The sequence below is a fragment of the Sapajus apella genome, unplaced genomic scaffold, assembly GCF_009761245.1.
Source record: "Sapajus apella isolate SASKATOON/1434 unplaced genomic scaffold, GSC_monkey_1.0 scaffold51, whole genome shotgun sequence".
In the NCBI taxonomy this organism is placed as follows: Eukaryota; Metazoa; Chordata; class Mammalia; order Primates; family Cebidae; genus Sapajus; species Sapajus apella.
Window position 1 is genome coordinate 7,585,157 of NW_022436991.1, and position 25,334 is coordinate 7,610,490.

At 41.5% G+C, this 25,334-nt stretch overlaps 1 protein-coding gene across 1 annotated transcript in view; it reads left to right on the forward strand.

Annotated features, from left to right (window-relative positions):
- Nucleotides 1–25,334, forward strand: part of LOC116526519 (acyl-coenzyme A synthetase ACSM5, mitochondrial-like) — a 36,759-nt gene that overhangs the window by 7,080 nt on the left and 4,345 nt on the right. The window contains 7 exon segments of the mRNA XM_032242857.1: nt 3,057–3,264; nt 5,110–5,253; nt 7,376–7,529; nt 10,591–10,670; nt 12,611–12,734; nt 14,260–14,340; nt 14,483–14,584. Of these exon segments, the coding sequence (XP_032098748.1) occupies nt 3,057–3,264; nt 5,110–5,253; nt 7,376–7,529; nt 10,591–10,670; nt 12,611–12,734; nt 14,260–14,340; nt 14,483–14,584 (893 nt within the window).

Here is a 25,334-nt window from a genome sequence, read left to right on the forward strand (position 1 = left end):
TATTTGCCCAACAATCACAGACTTGATTGTATAATAGGGGCCACACGGTGATGTAATTGATAAAAGCAGGCCAGTGAAAGGCAGCAGGGAGTGGTGAGGACTGCAGCAAACTGGAGATCACATGCTTTATTAAATGGGCTTGCTACTTCTCCACTCCAATCAAATGTTACCATGAGAGAATGAGTACCAGTGTTATCAGAACTTCTGATTTGTAACAGAAAACTCTGAATTTTTATGAAAAATCCTCCTATCTTTTAATGTTAGCATCTATCATTTTAAAAAGTCCTGACTGGGACAAACGAAGTATATTTTCTGCTGGTTGTGGTTTGGGAGCCTTGCTTTAGTTGCTAGAATTTTACCTGGACAATGCAGTTATAGATGAGGGACTTTTATAACCAATCTATGTTAGTTTCACTCTTAGACTTTATGACTCTCAGTATCACAGCATCATCCAGCTCCCAAAGGAAGGAAGATAAAGATGAAATAAAAGAACCAGTGATATTATCCCTTGCAGGAGGTCGGGTGGACAGGTCCTCCTGTTGTCATGAATGTCCAGGGCAGTGAAACATTATCTTATTAGAATGGTTCCTTCAGCAGAGAAACAGAGGAGGCAAGAGGCCACAGTGATCCTAGCAAGCCTCCGCTGATGCTGAGTGAATAAGTGGTCATGCACTTATTCAGAAGGTGAGGGATTTTAGGCTGATTTCAAAATGAGACAACTACTTAAGGTGGAGAGATGGCTTCTCCATCACCCAGCAACTTTTGACCACTTAGAATGTTGTCTATTCCCTTTCAGTTGTGATCTTAGGTGTGCCCATAGAGCAGTCTACTTGAAAGACAGGTGTTTGCACAAATAATGTTTGCAAAACAGTGCAGTACAAGCTTACATCAGGGATCTAACCTTTCTACATGAACAAGCATGACACAACCATTTTGTGAATGGACTGTCAAAAAAGAGGCAGAAACTTACATTTTATTTTCATATATTTTTGCAAAATATATAAAAGTAAGCACCATTATAGCATATTCAGCTCTAAGGAAATGAAATAGGCACACAGGTTTGGAGAGTTATCCACGTTCTGCCATGACTATGATTAAATGAGGGCCAAGGTGTAAGAAGTCCGTATGCTTTTCTTGGGTACCTGCTGTGTGCCAGGCACCATGTCAAACAATTTCCATGATCAAAATGTCCCTTTGTAGTATTTTTTCCACGTTACCTAAATTTCCCAAGTTCCTCCAATTACATAGGCTCAATTATTCTTTTAATGACTAAATAAAATAACTCAAAGCCATGTCCCATGTTGCCACGCCAAGTCTAGCATTCACTCTGATGTTTCAGAAGATATTCAGGTTAGATGCCCCAACATCCTCGAATGACCCTGTTCTGATACACATTTGTCACTTCACTTCCGTCTGTGGGGTCTGGCCGCTTCCTCTCGCTGACAGCCTTGACTATCCATCTGCTCCAGCCTCACACTCAAACTCAGCCTCTAAGGCACCAAAACCACAACTCTGGTTGGAACAGACATCTAGAAAAAAACAAAATAGGTCTGGCACGGTGGCTCAGGCCTGTAATCCCAGCACTCTGGGAGACTGAGGCGGGCGGATCACAAAGTCAGGAGACAGAGACCATCCTGGCCAATGAGGTGAAACCCCATCTCTACTAAAATACAAAAAATTAGCCGGGCGTGGTGACGCATGCCTACTATGCTGCTGGAGATGGGTTCTGTTTTGTCTTTTGTCCTCACCATCTGGCTGTGGTGGGATCACTGATTCTTTTAGTACCTCTTTTTTCTCATCTGTGAAGTGAGAGTGTTGTGCTCAATGGAATGCTTATAATCTGCATTCTGTGTCAATAAAGTGGTTTTCAAGTATCCAATTAAAATTTTAATTTGTCAAAATTCGTCCCTGATTTCTGCTTCCTCACTCTTCTTTTTTTTAAGAGGAGATTGGACTGAGCTACCATCAGAGTGGCTTTGGTTGTGGGTCCTGGAGCCCCCACCTGCTACACCTCCCTTATTGCCACAAGCAACACACACCCACATGATGATTAGGATTCATTGTAGCATTTTGTTTAAAAGGCATGGGAAACAATTGCAGTAGGTAATCTCTAAGGGAATATAATACCATGGTCAAGATCTTAAGACACTTAGGTTCACCACTGCCTGGCTTCACAATGCCAGCTCTAAACATATTAGTTATGTTATCTTGGTCATGATCTTGGTCATGTTATTTAATTGATTTAAGGCATAAAGATGTAAGTCTTAAAATTTTAGTTTTACAAGATGGGTATAATAATTGGATCTACTTCTTGGGGCTGTGAGAATCAGTTGAAATAATGCATGTAGCTGGGTGCAGTGGCTCACGTCTGTAATACAAGCATTTTGAGAGGCTGAGACAAGTAGATTGTTTGAGCCCAGGAGCTGGAGACCAGCCTGGACAACATGGGGAAACCCTGTCTCTATAAAATAATTTAAAAATTAACTGGGCATGGTGACACACACCTGTAGTCCTAGGCTCGGGAGGCTGAGGCAGGAGAATTGCTTGAGCCTGGGAGGTCGAGCCTGCAGTGAGCCATGATCACGGCACTCTGCTCCAGCCGGGGTGACAGAGTGAGACACTGGAAAGAAGAAAGAAGGATGGAAGGAAAGAAGGAAGGGAGGGAGGGAAGGAAGGAAAGGGAGACAGAGAGAGGGAGGAGGGAGGGAGGGAGGAAGGGAGAGAGGGAGGAGGGAGGGAGGAAGGAAGAAGGAAGGAAGGAAAAAAGAAAGAAAAAGGAAAGAAAGAGAAAAGAAAGAAAAGAAAGAAAGAAAGAAAGGAAGGAAGGAAGGAAGGAAGGAAGGAAGGAAGGAAGGAAGGAAGGAAGGAAGGGAGAAAGAAAAGTCCTTAGCACATGTAAATGCTTTATAAATATTTTGGATTTCATTGTTATTATTATTACCTCTTCTAGCTCAGGCATTCCAACCCTCCCCAGCCCCTTCCTGTCCTCATCTCTTACTTCTATACCCAAGTCCTCTCCTGCTATCCAGTCAACATCCCCTTCTGTTTTATGCCAGGGGCTGTCATGATTCCGGGTGTCACTCAGCTGATGGAGAAGGACCTCAAGTACCGGCTGCAGGCATCCAGGGCCAAGTCCATTATCACCAGTGACTCCATAGCTCCAAGGGTGGATGCCATCAGCGCTGAGTGCCCCTCCCTCCAGACCAAGCTGCTGGTGTCAGAGAGCAGTCGGCCAGGCTGGTTGAACTTCAGGGAACTCCTCCGGTGAACTGGGGCTCTCCAGGAGAACAGCAGAAAAATGAAGCCATTTCCCCCTTAAGCAACAAAAGATGAAATCTTTGCTGATTTCACACATAGAGAGTGAATCAGACAGGAACTCTCCCATTGGCAGCCAGACTGACATGAGCGTAATCCTGGTCACTATCTCAATGTTCAAGGTCACTCATTCAGTCAGTGCTGGATTTGTCAGCAGCTTTTCTGTGCTTCATGCTTCTACAATGGTGGTGGTAGTTATTAGAGCTACAATCCAGAGTATATGAAATAACCTATATGGTGCATTTAGTACACAGCAGGTGGTCATTTAATAATAAATTAGTGGCCATGTATTGGGTACTTAGGGTATTGCTCGATACTGTGCTACATAAGCCCTCACCTTCATTCATTCATGTAACGAAGAATTAATGAACATCTATTTTGTGACAAGCATTGTGTTTGGTGTTCAGAACACCATAATGGATAAGGCATCGTCTTATTTAATCCCTGAAAAGGACATTAGAATGTGCACTTTAACCCAGTTTTACAGATGAGGAAACTGAGACTTGGAAAACTAAAGTTACTTGCCCAAGGTGCTAAAAAGTAGTCAAGTCAGGATTGGGCAGAGCCAAGACCACATTTGCCTTGGAGCAAGGACCTGGTGGAAACCCATCTGAGAATTTGGGACTTTGTTCTGATTGGAAGCCAGAACCCAAAAGGGACCTCTCAGGCGCCTGAACCATTGAGTCACAAACGCTCACCCCACAGACTGGCTGCATCAGATTCACCTCGGTGCTGTTTTGCAAATAGATGACAAGGCCTCACATCTGACCTTCTTAACCAGACATAGCTGAGCAAGAGCCGTGGGGATCTGTTTTCAAAAATCAGCCCATAGGGTTGGGTGCAGTGGCTCATGCCTGTAATCCCAGTACTTTGGGAGGCTGAGGCAGGCAGATCACCTGAGGTCAGGATTTCAAGACCAGACTGACCAACATGGAGAAACCCCATCTCTACTAAAATATACAAAATTAGCCAGGCCTGGTGGCACATGCCTGTAATCCCAGCTACTTGCGAGGCTGAGGCGGGGATCGCTGGAACTCAGGAGGCGGAGGTTGTGGTGAGCTGAGATTGTGCCATTACACTCCAGCCTGGGCAACAAGAGCAAAACTCCATCTCAAAAAAAAAAAAAAAAAAAGCCCATTTTGATGAGCTGTCAGGTGGGCCTAGATCAGTGGTTCTCAATTTTGGTTGTTATTAGAATTACCTGAGAAGCATTTAAGAAAACATCAAAGATTCTGATTTTATTTTGTTCAGAGTGGGTACAGGGAAGTTTCTTCCAAAAATGCACTAGAGAACTTCAAGGTACACCCAGGGTTGAGAGCCAGTGGATTAGCTGATTATCCAGATCACAGAACTTTGGGAATTACCTAGATCTCAAAACCCCATATTGGGGGAAACCTTTAGAAAACAGTTCTAAATTATTAAATTTAATAATTAAATTTATTATTAATAATAATAAATGGGGTGGGGTGGAAATTGTGCCTAAATTGTGCAGAATTATAGACATGGACATGTGTGTATTCTACCAGAAAGTCCTCATGCCTTGGTAAGAAAGCATGGACTCTTTTGAGTGAGTTATTTAACCATTTTGAGCCTCAGTTTCCTTGTCTGCAAAAGGGTTACAATGACAGTACCTACCCCATGAGGCAGTTGCAGATGACCCACGCCGGACCTCTCAGCACAGCACCTCACACGTGGTATTATGAAATGGTAGTCATATTATATTGTTGTTATACATGTTATAGGTGCTACTATTTTTACTATGGTAGTGCTACCGAGATTTTTCACCTTTTACAGGGAGGCATCTACAGAACACAACTGCGTGAGGACAAAGAGTCGAGACCCGCTGGCCATCTACTTCACCAGCGGAACAACCGGGGCGCCCAAGATGGTCGAGCACTCCCAGAGCAGCTACGGCCTGGGTTTTGTGGCCAGCGGAAGGTACCAGAGCAGCTTGTCTAGAGGGTCCAAGAACAGAAAGTGATGAGTGGGCTGGAGGGGGTGGTTTGAGGGGGAAGGTTTCAGGAGCTGAGGTCAGTGAGCCAACGGGGCAGCTCGGGAAGGATCTTGATGGTTCTGGATTTTACTCTGAGTGAGGTGAAAAGCTATTGGAGGTTTCTTTTTAAGTCATGGCGCTCTCTCTCTCTCTCTTTATATATATATATATATATATGTAGTACCCTTTTAACCATTTTAAGTGTACAGTTTAATGTCATTAAATACATTCACACGGTTGTATAACAATCATCACCATCCATTTTCAGAATTTATTTTATCTTTCCAAATGAAAACTCTGCCCCCATTACACAATAACATCCCATTACCCTCTCCCCTCGCCCCTGGTAACCTCTATTTTACCTTTCATCTTTATGAATTTGATACTCTAGGTATTTCGTGTGATTGGCATCATGCAGTCTGTCCTTTTGTTTTGCAATTTGGCTTCTTTCACTTAGCATAATGTTTTTAAGGTTCATCCATGTCGTAGCATGTGTCAAAATTTTCTTCCAAGACTGAAAAATATTCCATTGTATGGAGAGACCACATTTTAAATAATCCGTTCATCTGTTGATAGACACTTGGGTTGCTTCCACATTACAGCTATCGTCAATAATGTTGCTATGAACACTGGCGTACAAGTACCTGTTTGAGTCTCTGCTTTTAATTCTTTCATATATGCAGAAGTGAAATTGCTGGACCATGTAGTAATTCTATGTTTGATTTTTTTTGAGAAGCATTGGATATTTTGAACAGAGGAGTGACATAATCTAATATGTTTTTTGAAAGCCTCACTCAGGATGTTGGGTTGACAGTGAACTGTAGGGAAAACAAGTAAACAACATGACCAGTGCATTAAGAGGCAAGCATGGTTGGGGAGTAGTAGTAGGAGAAGCGATGAGATTCTGAATATATTTTCAACCTAGACTTAATAAGACTTTCTGACAGATTCAATGTGGAATGAGAAGGAGAAGTCAAAGATGGCTCTAAGTGGAATGGCCTGAATAACCGGAAGCACTAAATGATGGGGGAAGAACTGTGGGATAAGCTGTATGGTGGGAAGAAAGCAGAGTATATTTATGGAGTTGTCGATTTGAGAGGCTTCTTAGACATTTCCATCCCGTTGTTAAAAGGGGAGATGTTGAGTGGGCATTTGGATATACATGTCTGAAGTTAGTGAGAAAGATTCATGCTGGACTTATCAGTGTAAAAATGGTATTTAATACTATGAGATAGGATGAGATCAGCAAATTGTAATATAAACTGAAAAGAGAATGGGTCTCAGGACTGAGTACCTGAGGCATTTCTGCACTGAAAGGGGAGACCAGGAGGACTTAGCAGAGGAGACTGAGAGGGAACAGCTAACGAAAAGGAGGAGAACCAGTAGTGCGTGTGTCCCAGAATTCAAGGGCATGATCACTTTTCTGTCTTCCACATTTTCAGACACTGCTTTCCATTCTTGGGATGCTCTTGGTTCTCTGCCTCACCTATTTAATCCCTGTGCATTGTTTATGTCTAACTCAAGTGTCACCTCCTCTAATGGAGCATTTCTCAGAAGCCCATCTCCATCATTGCTCTGGGTTAGGTCCTATTCTCTGTAATTGCACAAGGCTTTATGTTTAGCTCTATTAAAATACGCTCTCCAGGGGTCTCCTAGATATTTATACTTCCTAACTATAAGCCCATCAAAGCAAGACTAGTCATTCTTTTCTATATCCCTAATGCTAAGTCTGGACTAAGTGCTAAATAAATGTTGGCTAAATAAAATGACCTTAGTGCAATATTAAGGTTAATTTTTTCCCCTTATAGATCACATTCACTGGACTGTGAACTTTTTTGGAAACTCTTTTGCTTCTGTATTCTTAGCCTAGAGCATAGATACATAGAAGATGCTTACTAAATGCTTGTTGAGACAATAGTTGGCCTAATGGTTCTTGTTCAGGTACAACAAATATAAGTGAGTACCCACTGTGGGCAGGGTTCCAAATGAGGTGATATAAATAATACAATCCTTTTTTTAAAGGTAGAATCATTGCCGAGGGTGCTGACATTCTCTAATTTTTGGCAGACGGTGGATGGCCTTGACCGAATCGGACATCTTCTGGAACATGACTGACACTGGCTGGGTGAAGGCAGCCTGGACTCTCTTCTCTGCCTGGCCTAATGGATCTTGCATTTTTGTGCATGAGCTGCCCCGAGTTGATGCCAAAGTTATCCTGAATGTAAGAAGAAAAACCAACACCCCCCCCATATGTGTTGGGTATAAGTGAGATGAGTGGGATACAGATTCTAGGCTGCAGGAGAAAACACATGAATCAGTGAATTTAAGGCTTCTTTGGTGTGGCTCCCCAGCCTTCCATAATCTGATTCCTGACCACCTGGTTCTCTTCAATCATTGCCTACATTCTACCTAGATTCCTAGATATCCAAACCTGTGCATATTCTATTTCTCCTGCATGGGGGTTGTCCCTGTCTCCACCACTTTCTTTCCTATGCTCTTGCCGAAACTCTAGGTATTTGTCAAACCCTTAGGCAAAATCAGTCTGTGCCTCAACTCCAAATGCTACTGTCCATGGTGCTTAACATGAGTAATTGGCCCAAGCAGAAAGTCCTGGTGACTCCTGCTCAGCCTCCCAGGGTCTTCTCATAGGGAGGGAGGAGATTGGTGTATATATTTATACACCAATTTATACATGCATTGCATGCCTACATCAAAGCATCTCATGTACCCTATATATTTATAGGGTACATGAGATGCTTTGATGTAGGCATGCAATGCATGAAAATCACATCATAGAGAATGAGGTATCCATCCCCTCAAGCATTTATCTTTTGTGTTACAATCTAATTATACTCTTTTAGTTATTTTTAAATGTGCAATTAAGTTATTATTGACTATAGCCATGTTGATGTGCTTTCAAATAACAGGTCTTATTCATTCATTCTATTATTTTGGTACCAACAAACCATCCTCATCTTCCTCCCAGCCCCCCACTACCCTTCCCAGCCTCTGATAATCATCTTTCTAATCTCTATTTCCATGAGTTCAATTGTTTTGACTTTTAAATCTTACAAATAAGTGAGAACCTGTGAAGTTAGTCTTTCTGTGTTTGACTTATTTCATTTAACATAACGATTGCCAGTTCTACCCATGTTGTTGCAAATGACAGTACCTCATTGCTTTTTGGTTTTTTTTTTTTTTTTTTGCCTCCATTGTGTATATGTACATTTTCTTTATCCATTCATCTGTTGATGGGCACTTAGGTGCCCATAGTAGATTTTTAAAAATTTATTTTCATAGGTTATTGGGAAACCGGTGGTGTTTGGTTATAAGTTCTTTACTGGTTATTTGTAAGATTTTGGTGCACCCATCACCTGAGCAGTATTCACTGCAACCAATTTGTAGTCTTTTAACCCTTGCTCCCTTCCCATCCTTTCCTCCAAGTCCCCAAAGTCCATCGTGTCATTCTTATAGCTTTGCATCCTCATAGCTAAGCTCCCGCTTATGAGGGAGAACATAAAATGTTTGGTTTTCCATTCCTGAGTTATTTCACTTAGAATAATAGTCTCCAATCCATCTAGGTCCCTGTGACTACCATTAATTCATTCCTTTTTATGGCTGAGTAGTATTCCATTAGATAGATAGATAGATAGATAGATAGATAGATAGATAGATAGATAGCAATTACAAACTGTGCTGCTACAAACATGCATGTTCAAGTATCTTTTTCATATAAAGACTTCTTTTCCTCTGGCTAGATATCCAGTGGTGGGACTGCCAGATCAAATGGTGGTTCTACTTTCAGTTATTTAATGAATCTCTACATTGTTTTGTACTAGTTTACATTCCTACCAGCAATGTAGAAATGTTCCTTGTTCACTGCATCCATGCCAACATATATATTTTTTTAATTTTTTGATTATGACCATTCTTGCAGGAGTAAGCTGGTATTGCATGGTGGACCAAATTTGGTAGATTCTTAACACATATTGATTGTTATCATCATGATCAAACTCATCATCATCATTATCCATGTAGTGCTTGATCAGCCAATGTATGAACCTTCTCCTTGCACTACCCCCAGCTATGACATAGTGTTTTCATTACCTATTGCTATGTAATAAATTATACCCAAACTTAGCAGTTTAAAAAATAGGAATTTATCTCACAGTTTCTGATGGTCAGGAAGCTGGAGGCAGCTTAATGAGGGGGGTTGGGAGTAGGATCTCTCATGAGGTTGCAATCAAGAGGTCAGCAAGGTATGCTCATGTTTGTAGCAGCATTAGCAACAACTAAAAGGTGAAAGCAACACAAGTTTCCATCAACAGATAAATGAATAAACAAAATGTGGTATATATGTGCAATGGAATATTACCCAGCCTTAAAAAGGAAGGACATCTTGTTATACGATATAATGTGGATAACCCTGGAGGACATCATGCTAAGTGAAACACACCAGTCATACAAGGACAATTACTGTTTGATTCCACTTACATGAGATACCTAGAGTAGTCAAATTCATAGAGACAGAAAGTACAATGGTGTTTGCCAGGAGTTAGAGGAATGAATAATGGGAAATTATTGTATAATGTGTACAGAGTTTAAGTTTGAGAAGATAAAAATAGTCCTGGAGGTGGATGGTAGTGATAATGGCACAACACTGGAAATATTTAATGCCACCAGACTATACACTTAAAAGGCATTCCAACAGGTAAATTTTATGTCGTATTTTACCACAATAATTTTTTAAAAGATATTAGCTAGGACTTTAATCATCTTAAGGATTGACTGAAGCTGGAAAATTACTTAAAAGCTCACTGGTGGTTTTTAGCCGACTTCAATTTCTCACTGGCTGTTTGCTAGAGGCTCCAGTTTCTCACTGTGTGCACCTGTCCATAGGATGGCTTGAGCATACTGAAAACATGGTGGCTTGCTTTCCCCAGAATAAAGGATCCAAGAAAGGGAGAGAGAGTAAGAACATCCAAGACAAAAGCCATAGTCTTTGTACAACTGAATCTTGAAAGTGGTATTTGTCACCTCGGCAGTATGTCATTGCTGTCACAGACCTGCTTTGGTATGACAGAAGAGGGGATTCCTCCAAAGGTGCAAATGTCAGGAAGTGGGGGGTCATTGGGCACCATCTTGGAGGCTGGATACCACACACAGTTTTCAACTTCTCTGCTTTGGTAGTGAGAATATAAAGATGCAGTGCCTTTGGCTCCATCTTCATGGTCCCACCCCAGTGATTCTAAGGACATCTTTCACCCTTTGTTTTTGTCTAGACTCTCTCCACATTCCCGATAACCACCCTCTGCTGTGTCCCAACCATCTTCCGTCTGCTTGTGCAGGAGGATCTGACCAGGTACAGTCCATCTGTTTGGTGCTTCGAGAGCCTAAGTATATGAATATATAGCATGGGTATACACACACATACAACTATCCTCTCATTCCAACTCTCTCTGTCTCTCTATATATATGTTTTCTGTTTCTGTCTTTGTCTCTCTCTCTCTTGCACACACATTTATACATGCATACATATTGACAAGTCAACATACCGGTAAACCTCACAGATGCCCCTCAAGAACAAGCTTCTGGCTCCCCAAAATTTGTATCCATATGGAATCAAATAGATTTAAGGCAGTCTGAGATGCCCCTCAAGAACAAGCTTCTGGCTCCCCAAAATTTGTATCCATATGGAATCAAATAGATTTAAGGCAGTCTGAAATTTTAGCACCTGAGATAGGCTTCACCGCACACCATACACCCATGGGCTATTCTCTCAGCAACGTCTCTGCTACTTCTGTGAGGCAAGAGAAATGATGGGACAATTGTTAGCCACCTATGGAGTAGGATTTGTGGCCAGGGCCCTCAGGTCTGGCAAAACTAACAAGCCCACACCACGGTGTATGGATGCCCCAACTCTCTTCCTCAGACTAACCCCAGCCAATTGTTCTCTGAGATCATGCCAGTGGGCACCCAAGAGAAGGGGACAAGACGCTGAGGATGTTTCCATCCTGGGTGGAACCAGAGCAACATCTTCTGGCAGAACAGGACTAGCTGCTGTGGCATATGGACAGAGGCCCACCGTCCTTCAGTACCTTCCAACCCTGACCTGCTCTCCCTCTTTTGTCCTCCCCCAAGTCCTGAGTCATCCTGTTCCCGTCTCATCATCCCTAGTCACAGGAATCTACCCACAAAGTGTCCAAAAAGAGGGAGTTCTTATATGCATCTAAAGGGGAATTCTTCTACAATGTAAGAAATTCATCCCATTCATTGCTCTGATGTGTGCATCTCCACATTATAATTTTAGCTGAAAGCAAGCTCCTAGTACCTTGTCAAGAACGATGTCATTGAATGCTATTTGGTAATACTAAGTAACTTAATCAAACCAATTTGATCTCCCCTCTCCCCCAGGATTGAAACTGTACTTGCAATCACTAATTTTTTTTAACAGTTTGGATGATTTGTTGAACAGAGAGGGCATTTTGCAACATAATTAATATCTGTAGGAATTTTTGGCCCATTCATCAGAATTTTGGGATTCTTAGAGAGCTGTCTTTTCAGTTATCTTTTCTTTCTTTCTCTTCTTTCTCTTTCTCCCTTTCTCTCTCTCTTCCTTCGTTCCTTCCTTCCTTTCTTTCTTTCTCTCTTTCTCTTCTTTCAATTCTCACTCTGTCACCCAGGCTGGAGTGCAGTGGTGCAATCTCAGCTCACTGCAGCCTCTATCTCTCAGGCTCCGGTTTTCCTCCTCAGCCTCCCAAGTAGCTGGGACTACAGGCATGTGCCCCCAGCCTGGCTAATTTTTTGTATTTTTGGTAGAGACAAGGTTTCACCATATTGCCCAGGCTGGTCTTCAACTCCTGAGCTCAAGCCATCTGCCCACCTTGGCCTCCCAAAATGCTAGGAGTACAGGTGTGAGCCACAGTGCCTGGCCTATCTTTTCAATTTCTAATTGATTTATCTTTTTCAATCAGATCACTGTCCAAACCAATTTATTATCAATCATTTTTTTCCAATTAAATTATTTTGGCCTTGTCATCTGGAACTCACCATATTATGCCAAAACCTATTATATGAGCTTCTGATTTTATCCCAAACTCAGATAGGATGAATCTTTTAAAAATTATCTGTCCATGAGGATTATGGTTGTGAAGCCAGAGGATGGGTGCATTTAGAGCTGATTAAAATGCAGGGGTATCTACCTTCTAGTGCCTGCGGGTATTTGCATCTGGGCAGTGGCACTGGAGGGCGGGTGCCATGAAGATCCTGACATAGGTGGCCTTGTTTTCCCTCCTGAGCAAGGTACCAGTTTCAGAGCCTGAGGCACTGTGTAACCGGAGGAGAGGCCCTCAACCCTGACGTGAGGGAGAAGTGGAAGCGCCAGACTGGTGTGGAGCTGTACGAGGCCTATGGCCAGTCTGAAACGGTGAGTGATGGAGAGGCCAGGTTGCTGCCTCATATCCCCTGAGAGCTTCCTACCTCTCCTGTCTGTCACCTCCCTGAAGCTACTCAGGGACTGCCCTGCCCCCAGGGGAGAAGCTGATAACAAAACTCCATCAGCTTTCCTTCCCTTTTGATTTCTGTATGTTCTCACTTATAAGCAGGGGCTAAGCTATAAGGATGCAAGACATACAGAGTGGTATAAAAGACTTTGGAGACTCAGAAGGAATAAGGGGGAGGAGGGGAATGAGGTTAAAAAAAACCTGCCTATTGGGTATAATGTATACTACTCAGGTGACAGATGCACTAAAATGTCAGAATTCACCGCTATAGAATTCATCCATGTAACAAAAAAACACTTGTATCCAAAAAGCTATTTAAACACACACATACACACACATACATATTTCTTAAAAGTTTAAAAAGGTAATTTAAAGTACTTTCACAATTATATCATGACCAGCAAGCCAGCCCTCACTGCTGAGGGCATTGTTTGTCTCTACCAAGACAGCCTACATCTGCCACTGTTCAGAGTCCAAAATTCTAAGCAACGTCCTCTATAGCCATATAGGAAGAGATCTAGGGATCAACTGAGTCTAAGCAATGTCCTCTATAGTCATATAGGAAGAGATCTAGGGATCAACTGAGTCTTTTGGCTTAGAGATGCATTAAGTTCTTTATGTTTGAGTGCTCATTGGAGTACCCCATAAATGTTTGTTGACTATGGAAAGAAAACAAGAAAGAATGAAAGAAAGAAAAAGAAAGAGAGACAGAAAGAAAGAGAAAGAAAGAAATTAAGGCAAGAAAGAAGGAAGACAATGAGGAAGGAAGGGAGAAAGGAAATAAAGAGAGAAGAAAAGAAAGGAAGGAAGAAAGGAAATAGGGAAGAAAGATGAAGGGAGGAGATAAGAAAATGGAGAAGGAAATAAGGGGGAAAGGAAGGAAAAAAGGAGGATAACTGGGCATGGTGGCTCACACCTGTAATCCCAGCACTTTAGTAGGCCGAGACAGGTGGATCACAAGGTCAGGAGTTCGAGACCAATCTGACCAACATTGTGAAACCCCATCTCTACTAAAAATACAAAAATTAGCCGGGGGTGGTGGCACACACCTATAATCCCAGCTACTCAGGAGGCTTAGGATGAACCCAGGAGGCAGAGGTTTCAGTGAGCAGAGATCACGCCACTGCACTCCAGCCTGGGTGACAACAGCGAGGCTGTCTTAAAAAAAAAAAAAAAGAAAGAAAAATGAAGGAGGGAAGGAAGAAAACAGAAAAGGAGAAAGAAAGGAAAGAGTAAAGGAAGGAAGGAAAGAAAGGAGTAAGGGAGGAAGAAAAAATAAAGAAGGGGAGAAGAAAAGAGAAAGTGAGAGAGGAGAAGGGAAAGAAAGAAGAAAGTGAGGGTGGAGGAAGAAGAGGGTGAGAGAGTTAGCAGTCAGGATGAGAGAAAGACATGGCCCAGTAAAGAAGTGAGTAGAAACGCTCTCCTTTATCAGTACTGTTTTCTCCCCAGGTTGTCATCTGTGCCAATCCGAAAGGCATGAAAATCAAGTCTGGATCCATGGGGAAGGCGTCCCCACCCTATGATGTGCAGGTAGCAGCCTCTCACAACTTCTGGCAAAGCCTGGTGTGAAGAGGAGAAAGATGCACAGGCCTGGCTGGCACAGGCGGCTGGGCTGCTGGAATGGCCCAGGGTGTAGACACTCATATATGCACCTCTGTGATCTCCCTGCCAGATTGTGGATGATGAAGGCAACGTCCTGCCTCCTGGAGAAGAGGGGAATGTTGCCATTCGCATCAGACCCACCCGGCCCTTCTGTTTCTTCAATTGCTATTTGGTAAGAGGCAGGGAACAGCTGTTCTCATGACAGTGACTGTGTGCTAAACATTGTGCACCATACTTTGTAAATATCTATTTGTTTAATCCTTACAATGACTGCATGAAGTAGGTTGCTATTATTACTGATAAAGTTCTGTTATCGATAAGGAAGACTATTGATAAGGAAGCTACTACAAAGTTGAAGTGACTTATCCAGCATCATGCAGCTAGGACAGGCAGGACATGGGATTGAAACATGGGTGTGTCTGAAAGGGCAAACATGTGACATGAGGGCAGCATCATTGTTTCAATGAGGAGAAAATCGAGGTGTAGGAAAGGAAAGGAGTTTCTCTCAAGGTCAAACTGTGGCGGGGCACAGTGGCTTATACCTCCAATTCCAGGACTTTGGGAGGCCGAGGTAGGTGGATCACCTGAGGTCAGGAGTTCAAGACCAGCCTGGCCAACATGGTGCAACCCCGTCTCTACCAAAAGTACAGAAATTAGCTGAGCATTGTGGCACGTGCCTGTAATCCCAGCTACTTGGGAGGCTGAGGCAGGAGAATCGATTGAACCCAGGAAGAGGAGGTTGCAGTGAGCCAGAGAGATTGTGCCACTGCACTCCAGCCTGGCCAAGGGACTGAGACCCCTCAAAATAATAATAATAAATAAATGAAGGTCAAACTGCACTACTGTGTCTGTCTTCAGGATTCTCTTTGTGATTTTTTAGCAGTGCTTGTGTCCTGGGATTTCTTTCCAAGTTTCTGGGATAATTCAGTAACTGCTTCTCTTTTACATTCAGTTTGGCTGGTGTTTATGTCAGGCTTTTTCTTCACAGTTTTCTCTACAAAACTCTCAAACCTGGCTGTGCATTAGAAACACCTGGCAAGCCTCAGTTACAGCAGATGCTTGAGCCCCACCTAGGCCTAATTAAAATCAACATTTCTGATGGGGGGGGGTGGCTGTTTCCCAGGTGATTCGAATGTGCAGCCAAGCCTGAGAGCCACTGCTTAATAGAATGTCATCTCATGTGTCTAAGCTGTCAATCAGCTACAAAATTAGAAGCAGCAGAAACAAATCAGCCTATTTGTTTTTGGAATGTTGCATTTTAGTGGTTTTTCTGTGACTACAAGAGAAATAATCTACCTTATTTTGTTTAAAATCACAGAAACTTATAAAAAAAAAAAAAAAACCACAACAACATAGTAATCATAGCAAGCTGAGATCAGGTTAACATTTTAATGTATTTCCTGCTAATCAGTCTTGTAAATAACAGTAAATCTTTGGCCCCACTGAAAAATTTATTCATGCATTCATGAGTGTCTACTTTATGCTGCTAGGTGTTCAGGACTCTGGTACTTACTGCATTGTGCGCATTCTCTCTGGTCCTGAGATCATTCCACTGAGAGTACTAAAGTAATTTGAAAAATTATTTGCTAGAAAAGAATCTTGTTTTTATTTTTTTACTGTTTCTATCACCTGTACCAACAGTGCGTTTTCTTTCCAGATTATTCCTTTTTATTTATTATTTTTTTTTGAGACAGGGTCTCACTCTGTCATCCAGGCTGATGTACAGTGGTGCAATCTCAGCTCTCTGCAACATCTGCTTCCTGGGCTCAAGAAATTCTCGTGCTTCAGTCTCCCAAGTAACTGGGACTATCTGCGCACACGACTTCACTGGGCTAATTTTGGTATTTTTAGTAGAGACAGGGTTTCGCCATCTTGGTCAGACTGGTCTCTAATTCTGGGCTTCAAGTGATTTGCCCACCTCAACCTCTCAAGGTGCTGGGATTACAGGTGTAAGCCACAGTGCCCGGCCCAGCTCATTCTTAATTAAGAGAAAAAATATTAAATCTCTTTGTGAGAATCATGAAACATGTGAAGATTATTATAGAGAATGTCAGACCAAAATTGTTCTGTGATTGATGGGTGATCATCAGAATTGATAAGCTAAGCTCATTCTTCCCTCACAATAAACATAAACATTTCAAATTCACAACGGTGATTCCCATTTATCTGAAATTGCACATGTCAGTTAAATGAATATGCCCATGTCAACTTTATGTCCCATATAAGCAATGTGCTTATTTTCCTGGGGAAACAAACTGTCAAATGCATAAACATTTGTTACAGTGCTGGCTGTTTATAACAGAAAAAAAGGTGAAGGGACTATCTAAATTTCTAATACCAGAAATTAGTCATGTAAAGGATTATATTATATTACAGCATTGTGAACAAAAGCAAAAAAAAAAAGAGAGAGAGAAAGAAAATAAGAAAAAGAAGAGAGAAAAAACTTAGAAAAAGAACCCAAATTTCTAATATCAGGAATTTGTTCAAATATATAATATCACCACCACAGAGAAATATTATGCAACTATTTAATATATTTTTTTTTTTTTTGGAGGCAGGGTCTCATTCTGTCACCAAGGCTGAAGTGCAGTGTCACAATCATGGCACACTGCAACCTCAACTTCCTGGGCTCAGGTGATCCTCCCACCTCAGCCTCCCGAGTAGCTGGGAGTACAGGCACACACCACCATACCCGGCTAATTATATATATAGATATAGCTATAGATAGATAGATATAGATATAGATATGTGTGTGTGTATGTGTGTGTGTATATATATATATATATATATATTTTGGTAAAGATGGGATTTCACCATGTTGCCCAGGCTAGTCTTGAATTCCTGGGCTCAAGTGATCCACCTGCCTCAGCCTTCCAAAATGCTAGGATTACAGGCATGAGCCACCATGCCTAGCCTATGGGAGTTCTTAATATATTCTTGATATTGGTCCTTTGTTTGTTATAATAGTTGTTAACATCTTCTCCCCAGGTTGTAGCTTATCTTTTCACTCTCTTTTACCTTCTTTTTGTTGAACAGAAGCATTCATTTCCATGTCATCAAATTAATAAGTTTTTAAATTTTATGGATAGCGTTTTTTGTGTCTTATGAAATCATTTTCAACTTTGGGGTAGAAAATACACATATTCACTTACAGTTTCTTCTAATAGTTTTAAAGTTTTGCTTTTGACATTAAAGTTTATAATCCTTGGGAGACCGAGGTGGGTGGATCACAAGGTCAGGAGATTGAGACCATCCTGGCTAACATGGCTCACCCTGTCTCTACTAAAAATACAAAAAAAACTAGCCGGGCATGGTAGTAGCCACCGGTAGTCCCAGCTACTGGGAAGGCTGAGGCAGCAGAATCACTTGAACCCGGGAGGCGGAGGTTGCAGTGAGCCAAGATCGTGCCTTTGCACTCCATCCTGGCAACGGAGAGAGACTCTGTCTCAAAAAAAAAAAAAAAAAAAAAAAGTTTATAATCCATCTCTAGTTGATGTGTGCATGATATGAGAGAGGAATCCATTTTGTTTTTTTCTACATGAAAAACCATTTTGTTGAATAAATCCTCCTCTTCCCAGTTATCTGTCATGCTAATTTTGTCAGATATAAAAGTTTGATACAGGCCAGGTGTGGTGGCTCACGCCTGTAATCCCAGCACTTTGGGAGGCCAAGGCGAGTGGATCACCTGAGGTCAGGAGTTCAATACTAGCCTGACCAATATGGTGAAACCCCTTCTCTACTAAAAATGCAAAAATTAGCTGGGTGTGGTGGTGGGCACCTGCAGTCCCAGCTACTCAGGAGGCTGAGACAGGAGAATTGCTTGAACCCAGGAGACAGAGTTTGCAGGGAGGCGAGACCACGCCATTGCACTCTAGCTTGGGTGACAGAGCAGGACTCCATCTCAAATAAATAAATAAATAAAAAGTTTGATATGGTCATAGATAGATTTTGGCACTTTCTGGTATTTCCTTGATCACTTGCTGTGTCCCTGTACTGATACCATAAAGCCTTATCCACAAAAGCATTACCATAAGTCTTCATATGTAGACTTCTTCTTATTCAACTTATGTAGAAGGGTTTTACCTATTCTTAGCCCTTTGCTCATTCATTTACATTTTAGAATCAACTTGTCAAGTTCCATGAAAAATATTTGCTAGTATTTTGATTAGAACTGTATTGTCTATAAAACAACTTAAGGATAATTGACATCTCAATTAAGTATTTTTTGTTTTGTTTTGTTGTTTTGTTTTGAGACAGAGTCTCTGTCACTTAGGCCGGAGTGTAGTGGGGTGATCTTGGCTCACTGCAGCCTCCACCTCCTGGGTTCAAGCGATTCTCCTGCCTCAGCCTCCCAAGTAGCTGTAATTACAGGCACCCGCCACCGCAGCCAGCTCATTTTTGTATTTTTAGTAGACGGGGTTTCTCCATGTTGGCCAGGCTGGTCTTCAACTCCTGACCTCGTGATTCATCCTCCTCGGCCTCCCAAAGTGCTGGGATTACAGGCGTTAGCCACCACATCCAGCCAGTTACGCCTTTCTTTCACTTTATTTATATCTTCTTTAATGTGTAGACTTTTAAGTTTCTGCATACACACCTTAGAGATTGTGTGTTATATATATTTTTAGGTATTGGTAGCTTATATTTTTTCTTTTTTCTCAGAATGTACTTGTTGAATTGTGATATAATTTGCCTACAATAAAATTCACCCATGTTAAGTGTGCAGGTTAATGACTTTTTTTTTCCATTTATTTATTTTATTGCATTTTGGGTTTTGGGGTACATGTGAAGAACATGCAAGATTGTTGCATAGGTACACATGTGGCAGTCTGATTTGCTGCCTTCCTGCCCATCACCTACATCTGGCATCTCTCCCCTTGCTATCTCTCCCCAACTCCCCACCCCCCAACGTCCCTCCCCTATTTCCCCCCAACTGACCCCAGTGTGTAGTGCTCCCCTCCCTGTGTCCATGTGTTCTCATTGTTCAACACCCGCCTATGAGTGAGAACATGCGGTGTTTGATCTTCTGCTCTTCTGTCAGTTTGCTGAGAATGATGGTTTCCAGGTTCATCCATGTCCCTGCAAAGGACACAAACTCAATGTTTTTGATGGCTGCATAATATTCCATGGTCTATATGTGCCACATTTTCCCTGTCCAGTCTATCATCGATGGGCATTTGGGTTGGTTCCAGGTCTTTGCTATTGTAAACAGTGCTGCAATGAACATTCGTGTGCACATGTCCTTATAGTAGAATGATTTATAATCCTTTGGATATATACCCAGTAATGGGATTGCCAGGTCAAATGGAATTTCTATTTCTAGGTCCTTGAGGAATCACCACACTGTCTTCCACAATGGTTGAACTAATTTACACTCCCACTAACAGTGTTAAAGTGTTCCTATTTCTCCACATCCTCTCCAGCATCTGTTGTCTCCAGATTTTTTAATGATCGCCATTCTAACTGGCGTGAGATGGTATCTCAATGTAGTTTTGATTTGCATTTCTCTGATGACCAGTGATGATGAGCATTTTTTCATATGTTTGTTGGCCTCCTGTATGTCTTCTTTTGTAATGTATCTGTTCATATACTTTGCCCACTTTTAAATGGGCTTGTTTTGTTTTTTTCTTGTAAATCTGTTTTAGTTCTTTGTAAATTCTGGATATCAGCCCTTTGTCAGATGGGTAGATTGCAGAAATATTTTCCCATTCTGTTGGTTGCCGATTCACTCTAATTACTATTTCTTTTGCTGTGCAGAAGCTGTGGAGTTTGATTAGGTCCCATTTGTCTATTTTGGCTTTTGTTGTCAATGCTTTTGATGTTCTGGTCATGAAGTCCTTGCCTACACCTATGTCCTGAATGGTTTTGCCTAGATTTTCTTCCAGGGTTTTTATGTGTTAGGTCTTATGTTTAAGTCTTTAATCCATCTGGAGTTAATTTTAGTGTAAGGTGTCAGGAAGGGGTCCAGTTTCTGCTTTCTGCACATGGCTAGCCAGTTTTCCCAACACCATTTATTAAACAAGGAATCCTTTCCCCATTGCTTGTTTTTGTCTGGTTTGTCAAAGATCAGATGGTTGTAGATATGTTGCGTTGCCTCCGAGACCTCTGTTCTCTTCCATTGGTCTATATCTCTGTTTTGGTACCAGTACCATGCTGTTTTGATTACTGTAGCCTTGTAGTATAGTTTGAAGTCCGGTAGTGTGATGCCTTCTGCTTTGTTCTTTTTGCTTAGAATTGACTTGGCTATGTGGGCTCTCTTTTGGTTCCATATGAAGTTTAAGGTGTTTTTTTCCAGTTCTGTGAAGAAGGTCATTGGTAGCTTGATGGGGATAGCATTGACTCTGTAAATTACTTTGGGCAGTATGGCCATTTTTACGATATTGATTCTTCCTAACCATGAACATGGAATGTTTCTCCATCTGTTTGTGTCCTCTCTTATTTTTTTGAGCAGTGGCTTGTAGTTCTCCTGGAAGAAGTCCTTTACATTCCTTGTTAGTTGTATTCCTAGGTATTTTATTCTCTTTGTGGCAATTATGAATGGAAGTTCGTTCTTGACTTGGCTCTCTTTAAGTCTGTTATTGGTGTATAGGAATGCATGTGATTTTTGCACATTGATTTTGTATCCTGAGACTTTGCTGAACTTGCTTATCAGTTTCAGGAGCTTTTGGGCTGAGAAGATGGGGTCTTCTAGATATGCAATCATGTCGTCTGCAAATAGAGACAATTTGACTTCCTCCTTTCCTATTTGAATATCATTTATTTCTTTTTCTTGCCTGATTGCTCTGGCTAGAACTTCTAGTACTATATTGAATAGGAGTGGTGAGAGAGGGCATCCTTGTCTGGTGCCAGATTTCAAGGGGAATGCTTCCAGTTTTTGCCTATTCAGCATGATATTGGCTGTTGGTTTGTCATAAATCGCTTTTATTATTTTGAGATAATGTTCCGTCAATACCTATCTTATTGAGGGTTTTTAGCATAAAGGGCTGTTGAATTTTGTCAAAGGCCTTCTCTGCATCAATTGAGATAATTATGTGGTTTTTGTCTTTGGTTCTGTTTATGTGGTGAATTACGTTTATAGACTTGCGTATGTTGAACCAGCCTTGCATCCCCGGGATGAAGCCTACTTGATCATGGTGGATAAGCTTTTTGATGTGCTGTTGCAAGCAGCTTGTCAGTATTTTATTGAAGATTTTTGCATCCATGTTCATCATGGATATTGGCCTGAAGTTTTCTTTTCTTGTTGAGTCTCTGCCGGGTTTTGGAATCAGGATGATGGTGGTCTCATAAAATGATTTGGGAAGAATTCCCTCTTTTTGTATTGTTTGGAATAGTTTCAGAAGGAATGGTACCAGCTCCTCTTTGTATGTCTGGTAGAATTTGGCTGTGAACCCGTCTGGACCTGGGCTTTTTTTGGGTGGCAAGCTCTTAATTGCTGCCTCTACTTCAGACCTTGTTATGGGTCTGTTTAGGGCTTCGGCTTCTTCCTGGTTTAGGCTTGGGAGGAGGCAAGTGTACAGGAATTTATCCATTTCTTCCAGGTTTACTAGTTTATGTGCATAGAGTTGTTTGTAATAATCTCTGATGATGGTTTGAATTTCTGTGGAATCTGTGGTGATATCCCCTTTATCGTTTTTTATTGCATCAATTTGGTTATTCTCTCTTTTCTTTTTTATTAATCTGGCTAGTGGTCTGTCTATTTTGTTGATCTTTTCAAAAAACCTGCTCCTGGATTTATTGATTTTTTGAAGGGTTTTTTGTGTCTCTATCTCCTTCAGTTCTGCTCTGATCTTAGCTATTTCTTGTCTTCTGCTAGACTTTGAGGTTTTTTTTTTATCTTGCTCCTCTAGCTTTTTCAATTTTGATGATAGGGTGTCAATTTTTGATCTCTCTTTGCTTCTCATGTGGGCACTTATTGCTATATATTTTCCTCTAGAGACTGCTTTAAATGTGTCCTAGAGATTCTGGTACGTTGTGTCTTCATTCTCGTTGGTTTCGAAGACATCTTTATTTCTGTCTTCATTTCATTGTTTATCCAGTCAACATTCAAGAGCAAGTTCAGTTTCCATGAAGCTGTGTAGTTCTGTGTTAGTTTTTGAATTCTGAGTTCTAACTTGATTGCACTGTGGTCTGAGAGACTGTTTGTTATGATTTCCGTTCTTTTGCATTTGCTGAGGAGTGATTTACCCCCAATTATGTGGTCAATTTTAGAGTAGGTGTGATGTGGTGCTGAGAAGAATGCATATTCTGTGGATTTGGGGTGGAGAGTTCTGTAAATGTCTATTAGTTTTGCTTGGTCCAGGTCTGAGTTCAAGTCCTGGATATCCTTGTTAATTTTCTGTCTGGTTGATCTGTCTAATATTGACAATGGGGTGTTAAAGTCTCCCACTATAATTGTGTGGGAGTCTAAGTCTCTTTGTAAGTCATTAAGAACTTGCCTTATGTATATGGGTGCTCCTGTATTGGGTGCGTATATATTTAGGATCGTTAGCTCTTCTTGTTGCATTGATCCTTTTACCATTATGTAATGTCCCTCTTTGTCTCTTATGATCTTTGTTGCTTTAAAGTCTAATTTATCAGAGATGAGAATTGCCACTCCTGCCTTTTTTTGCTCTCCATTTGCTTGGTAAATCTTCCTCCATCCCTTTATTTTGAGCCTTTGTGTATCCTTGCATGTGAGATGGGTTTCCTGGATACAGCACACTGATGGGTTTTGTCTTTTTATCCAATTTGCCAGTCTGTGTCTTTTGATTGGGGCATTTATTCCATTTACATTTAGGGTTAATATTGTTATGTGTGAATTTGATACTGCCATTTTGGTGCTAGCTGGCTGTTTTGCCCATTAGTTGATGCAGATTCTTAATTGTGTTGATTCTCTTTACCATTTGGCATGTTTTTGGAGTGGCTGGTACTGGTTGTTCCTTTATATGTGCAGAGCCTCTTTCAGGAGCTCTTGTAAAGATGGCCTGGTGGTGACGAAATCTCTGAGTACTTGCATGTTCACAAAGGATTTTATTTTTCCTTCACTTATGAAGCTTAGTTTGGCTGGATAAGAGATTCTGGGTTGAAGGTTCTTTTCTTTAAGGATGTTGAATATTGGCCCCCACTCTCTTCTGGCTTGTAGGGTTTCTGCTGAGAGATCTGCTGTGAGTCTGATGGGCTTCCCTTTGTGGGTAACCCGACCTTTCTCTCTGGCTGCCCTTAGTATTTTCTCCTTCATTTCAACCCTGGTGAATCTGACGATTATGTGCCTTGGGGTTGCTCTTCTTGATGAATATCTTTGTGGTGTTCTCTGTATTTCCTGGACTTGAATGTTTGCCTGCCTTGCTAGGTTGGGGAAGTTTTCCTGGATAATATCCTGAAGAGTATTTTCCAGCTTGGATTCATTCTCTTCGTGGCATTCAGGTATACCTATCAAACGTAGATTAGGTCTTTTCACATAGTCCCACATTTCTTGGAGACTTTGTTCATGCCTTTTTACCCTTTTTTCTCTATTCTTGCTTTCCTGTTTTATTTCATTGAGTTGATCTTCGACCTCTGATATCCTTTCTTCTGCTTGGTCAATTTGGCTGTTGATACTTGTGCATGCTGCACGAAGTTCTCGTGTTGTGTTTTTCAGCCCCATCAATTCACTTATATTACTTTGTATTTTGTCCATTCTCGTTAGCATTTTGTCAAATCTTTTTTCAAGGTTCTTAGTTTCTTTGCATTGGGTTAGAACATGTTCTTTTAGTTCACAGAAGTTTCTTACTACCCACCTTCTAAAGTCTGATTCTGTCATTTCATCACACTCGTTCTCCATCCAACCTTGTTCCTTTGCTGGTGAGGAGTTGTGATCCATTGTAGGAGGAGAGGTGTTCTGGTTTCAGGTGTTTTCATCCTTTTTGCGCTGATTTCTTCCCATCTTTATGGATTTATCCACCTGTCGTCTTTGTAGTTGCTGGCTTTCAGATTGGGTCTCTGAGTGGACATTCTGTTTGTTGATGATGAGGTTATTTCTGTTTCTTGGTTTTCCTTCTGACAGTCTCGCCCCTCTGCTGTAGGTCTGCTGAGGTCCACTCCAGGCCCTGCTTGCCTGGGGATCACCTGCAGCAGCCTCTGTGCTTTCACTGGGAGCTGCAATCCTGAGCTCTTCCTAAACGGCCATCTTGGATTGGTTAATGACTTTTAACACATGTATGCCCCCGTGTAATTGCCACCACAGTCAAATATGGAACATTTTTCAGCCCCAAATGCTCCCTCATTCCCCTTGACAGGCAATCCTCCCCACTCCAGACCCCAGCAATTGATAAATTGTTTGTTGTCACTGCATAATAATTTGGCATTTTTGAAAAAGAACTTCATATAAATGGAATCACAAACTATTCAGATTTGGCTGGGTTCTTTTACTCAGCATGATGTTTCTGCAAGTCATCTGTGTGGTTGCATGTATTAGTACATTTTTAAATTGTTGAATATTAGCTTTTCTTTAAAACTTTGAAAATCAGAGTTTGTTTTTCTCTTTACTCTTGCCCCACACTAATAGGCTTTTTGATGAGCCCTTCTCTCTCTCTCTTCCTTCCTTCCTTCCCTCTCTTTCCCCCTCCCGTCTCTTCCCCTCTTGTCTTCTCTTCTTTTCTCTTCTCTTCTCTCTCCTCTCTCTTCTTTTTTTCCAACATGGAGTCTCGCCCTGTTACCCAGGCTGGAGTGTAATGGGGTGATCTTGGCTCACTGCAACCTCCACCTCCTGGGTTCAAGCAATTCTCCTGATTCAGCCTCCCTAGTAGTTGGGATTACAGGTGTGTGCCACCAACACCCAGCTAATTTTTTAATCTTTAGTAGAGACAGGTTTTCACTACGTTGGCCAGGCTGGTCTCAAACTCCTGACCTCAAGTGATCCACCCACCTCAATGTCCCACAGCGCTGAGATTACAGGCATGAACCACCAC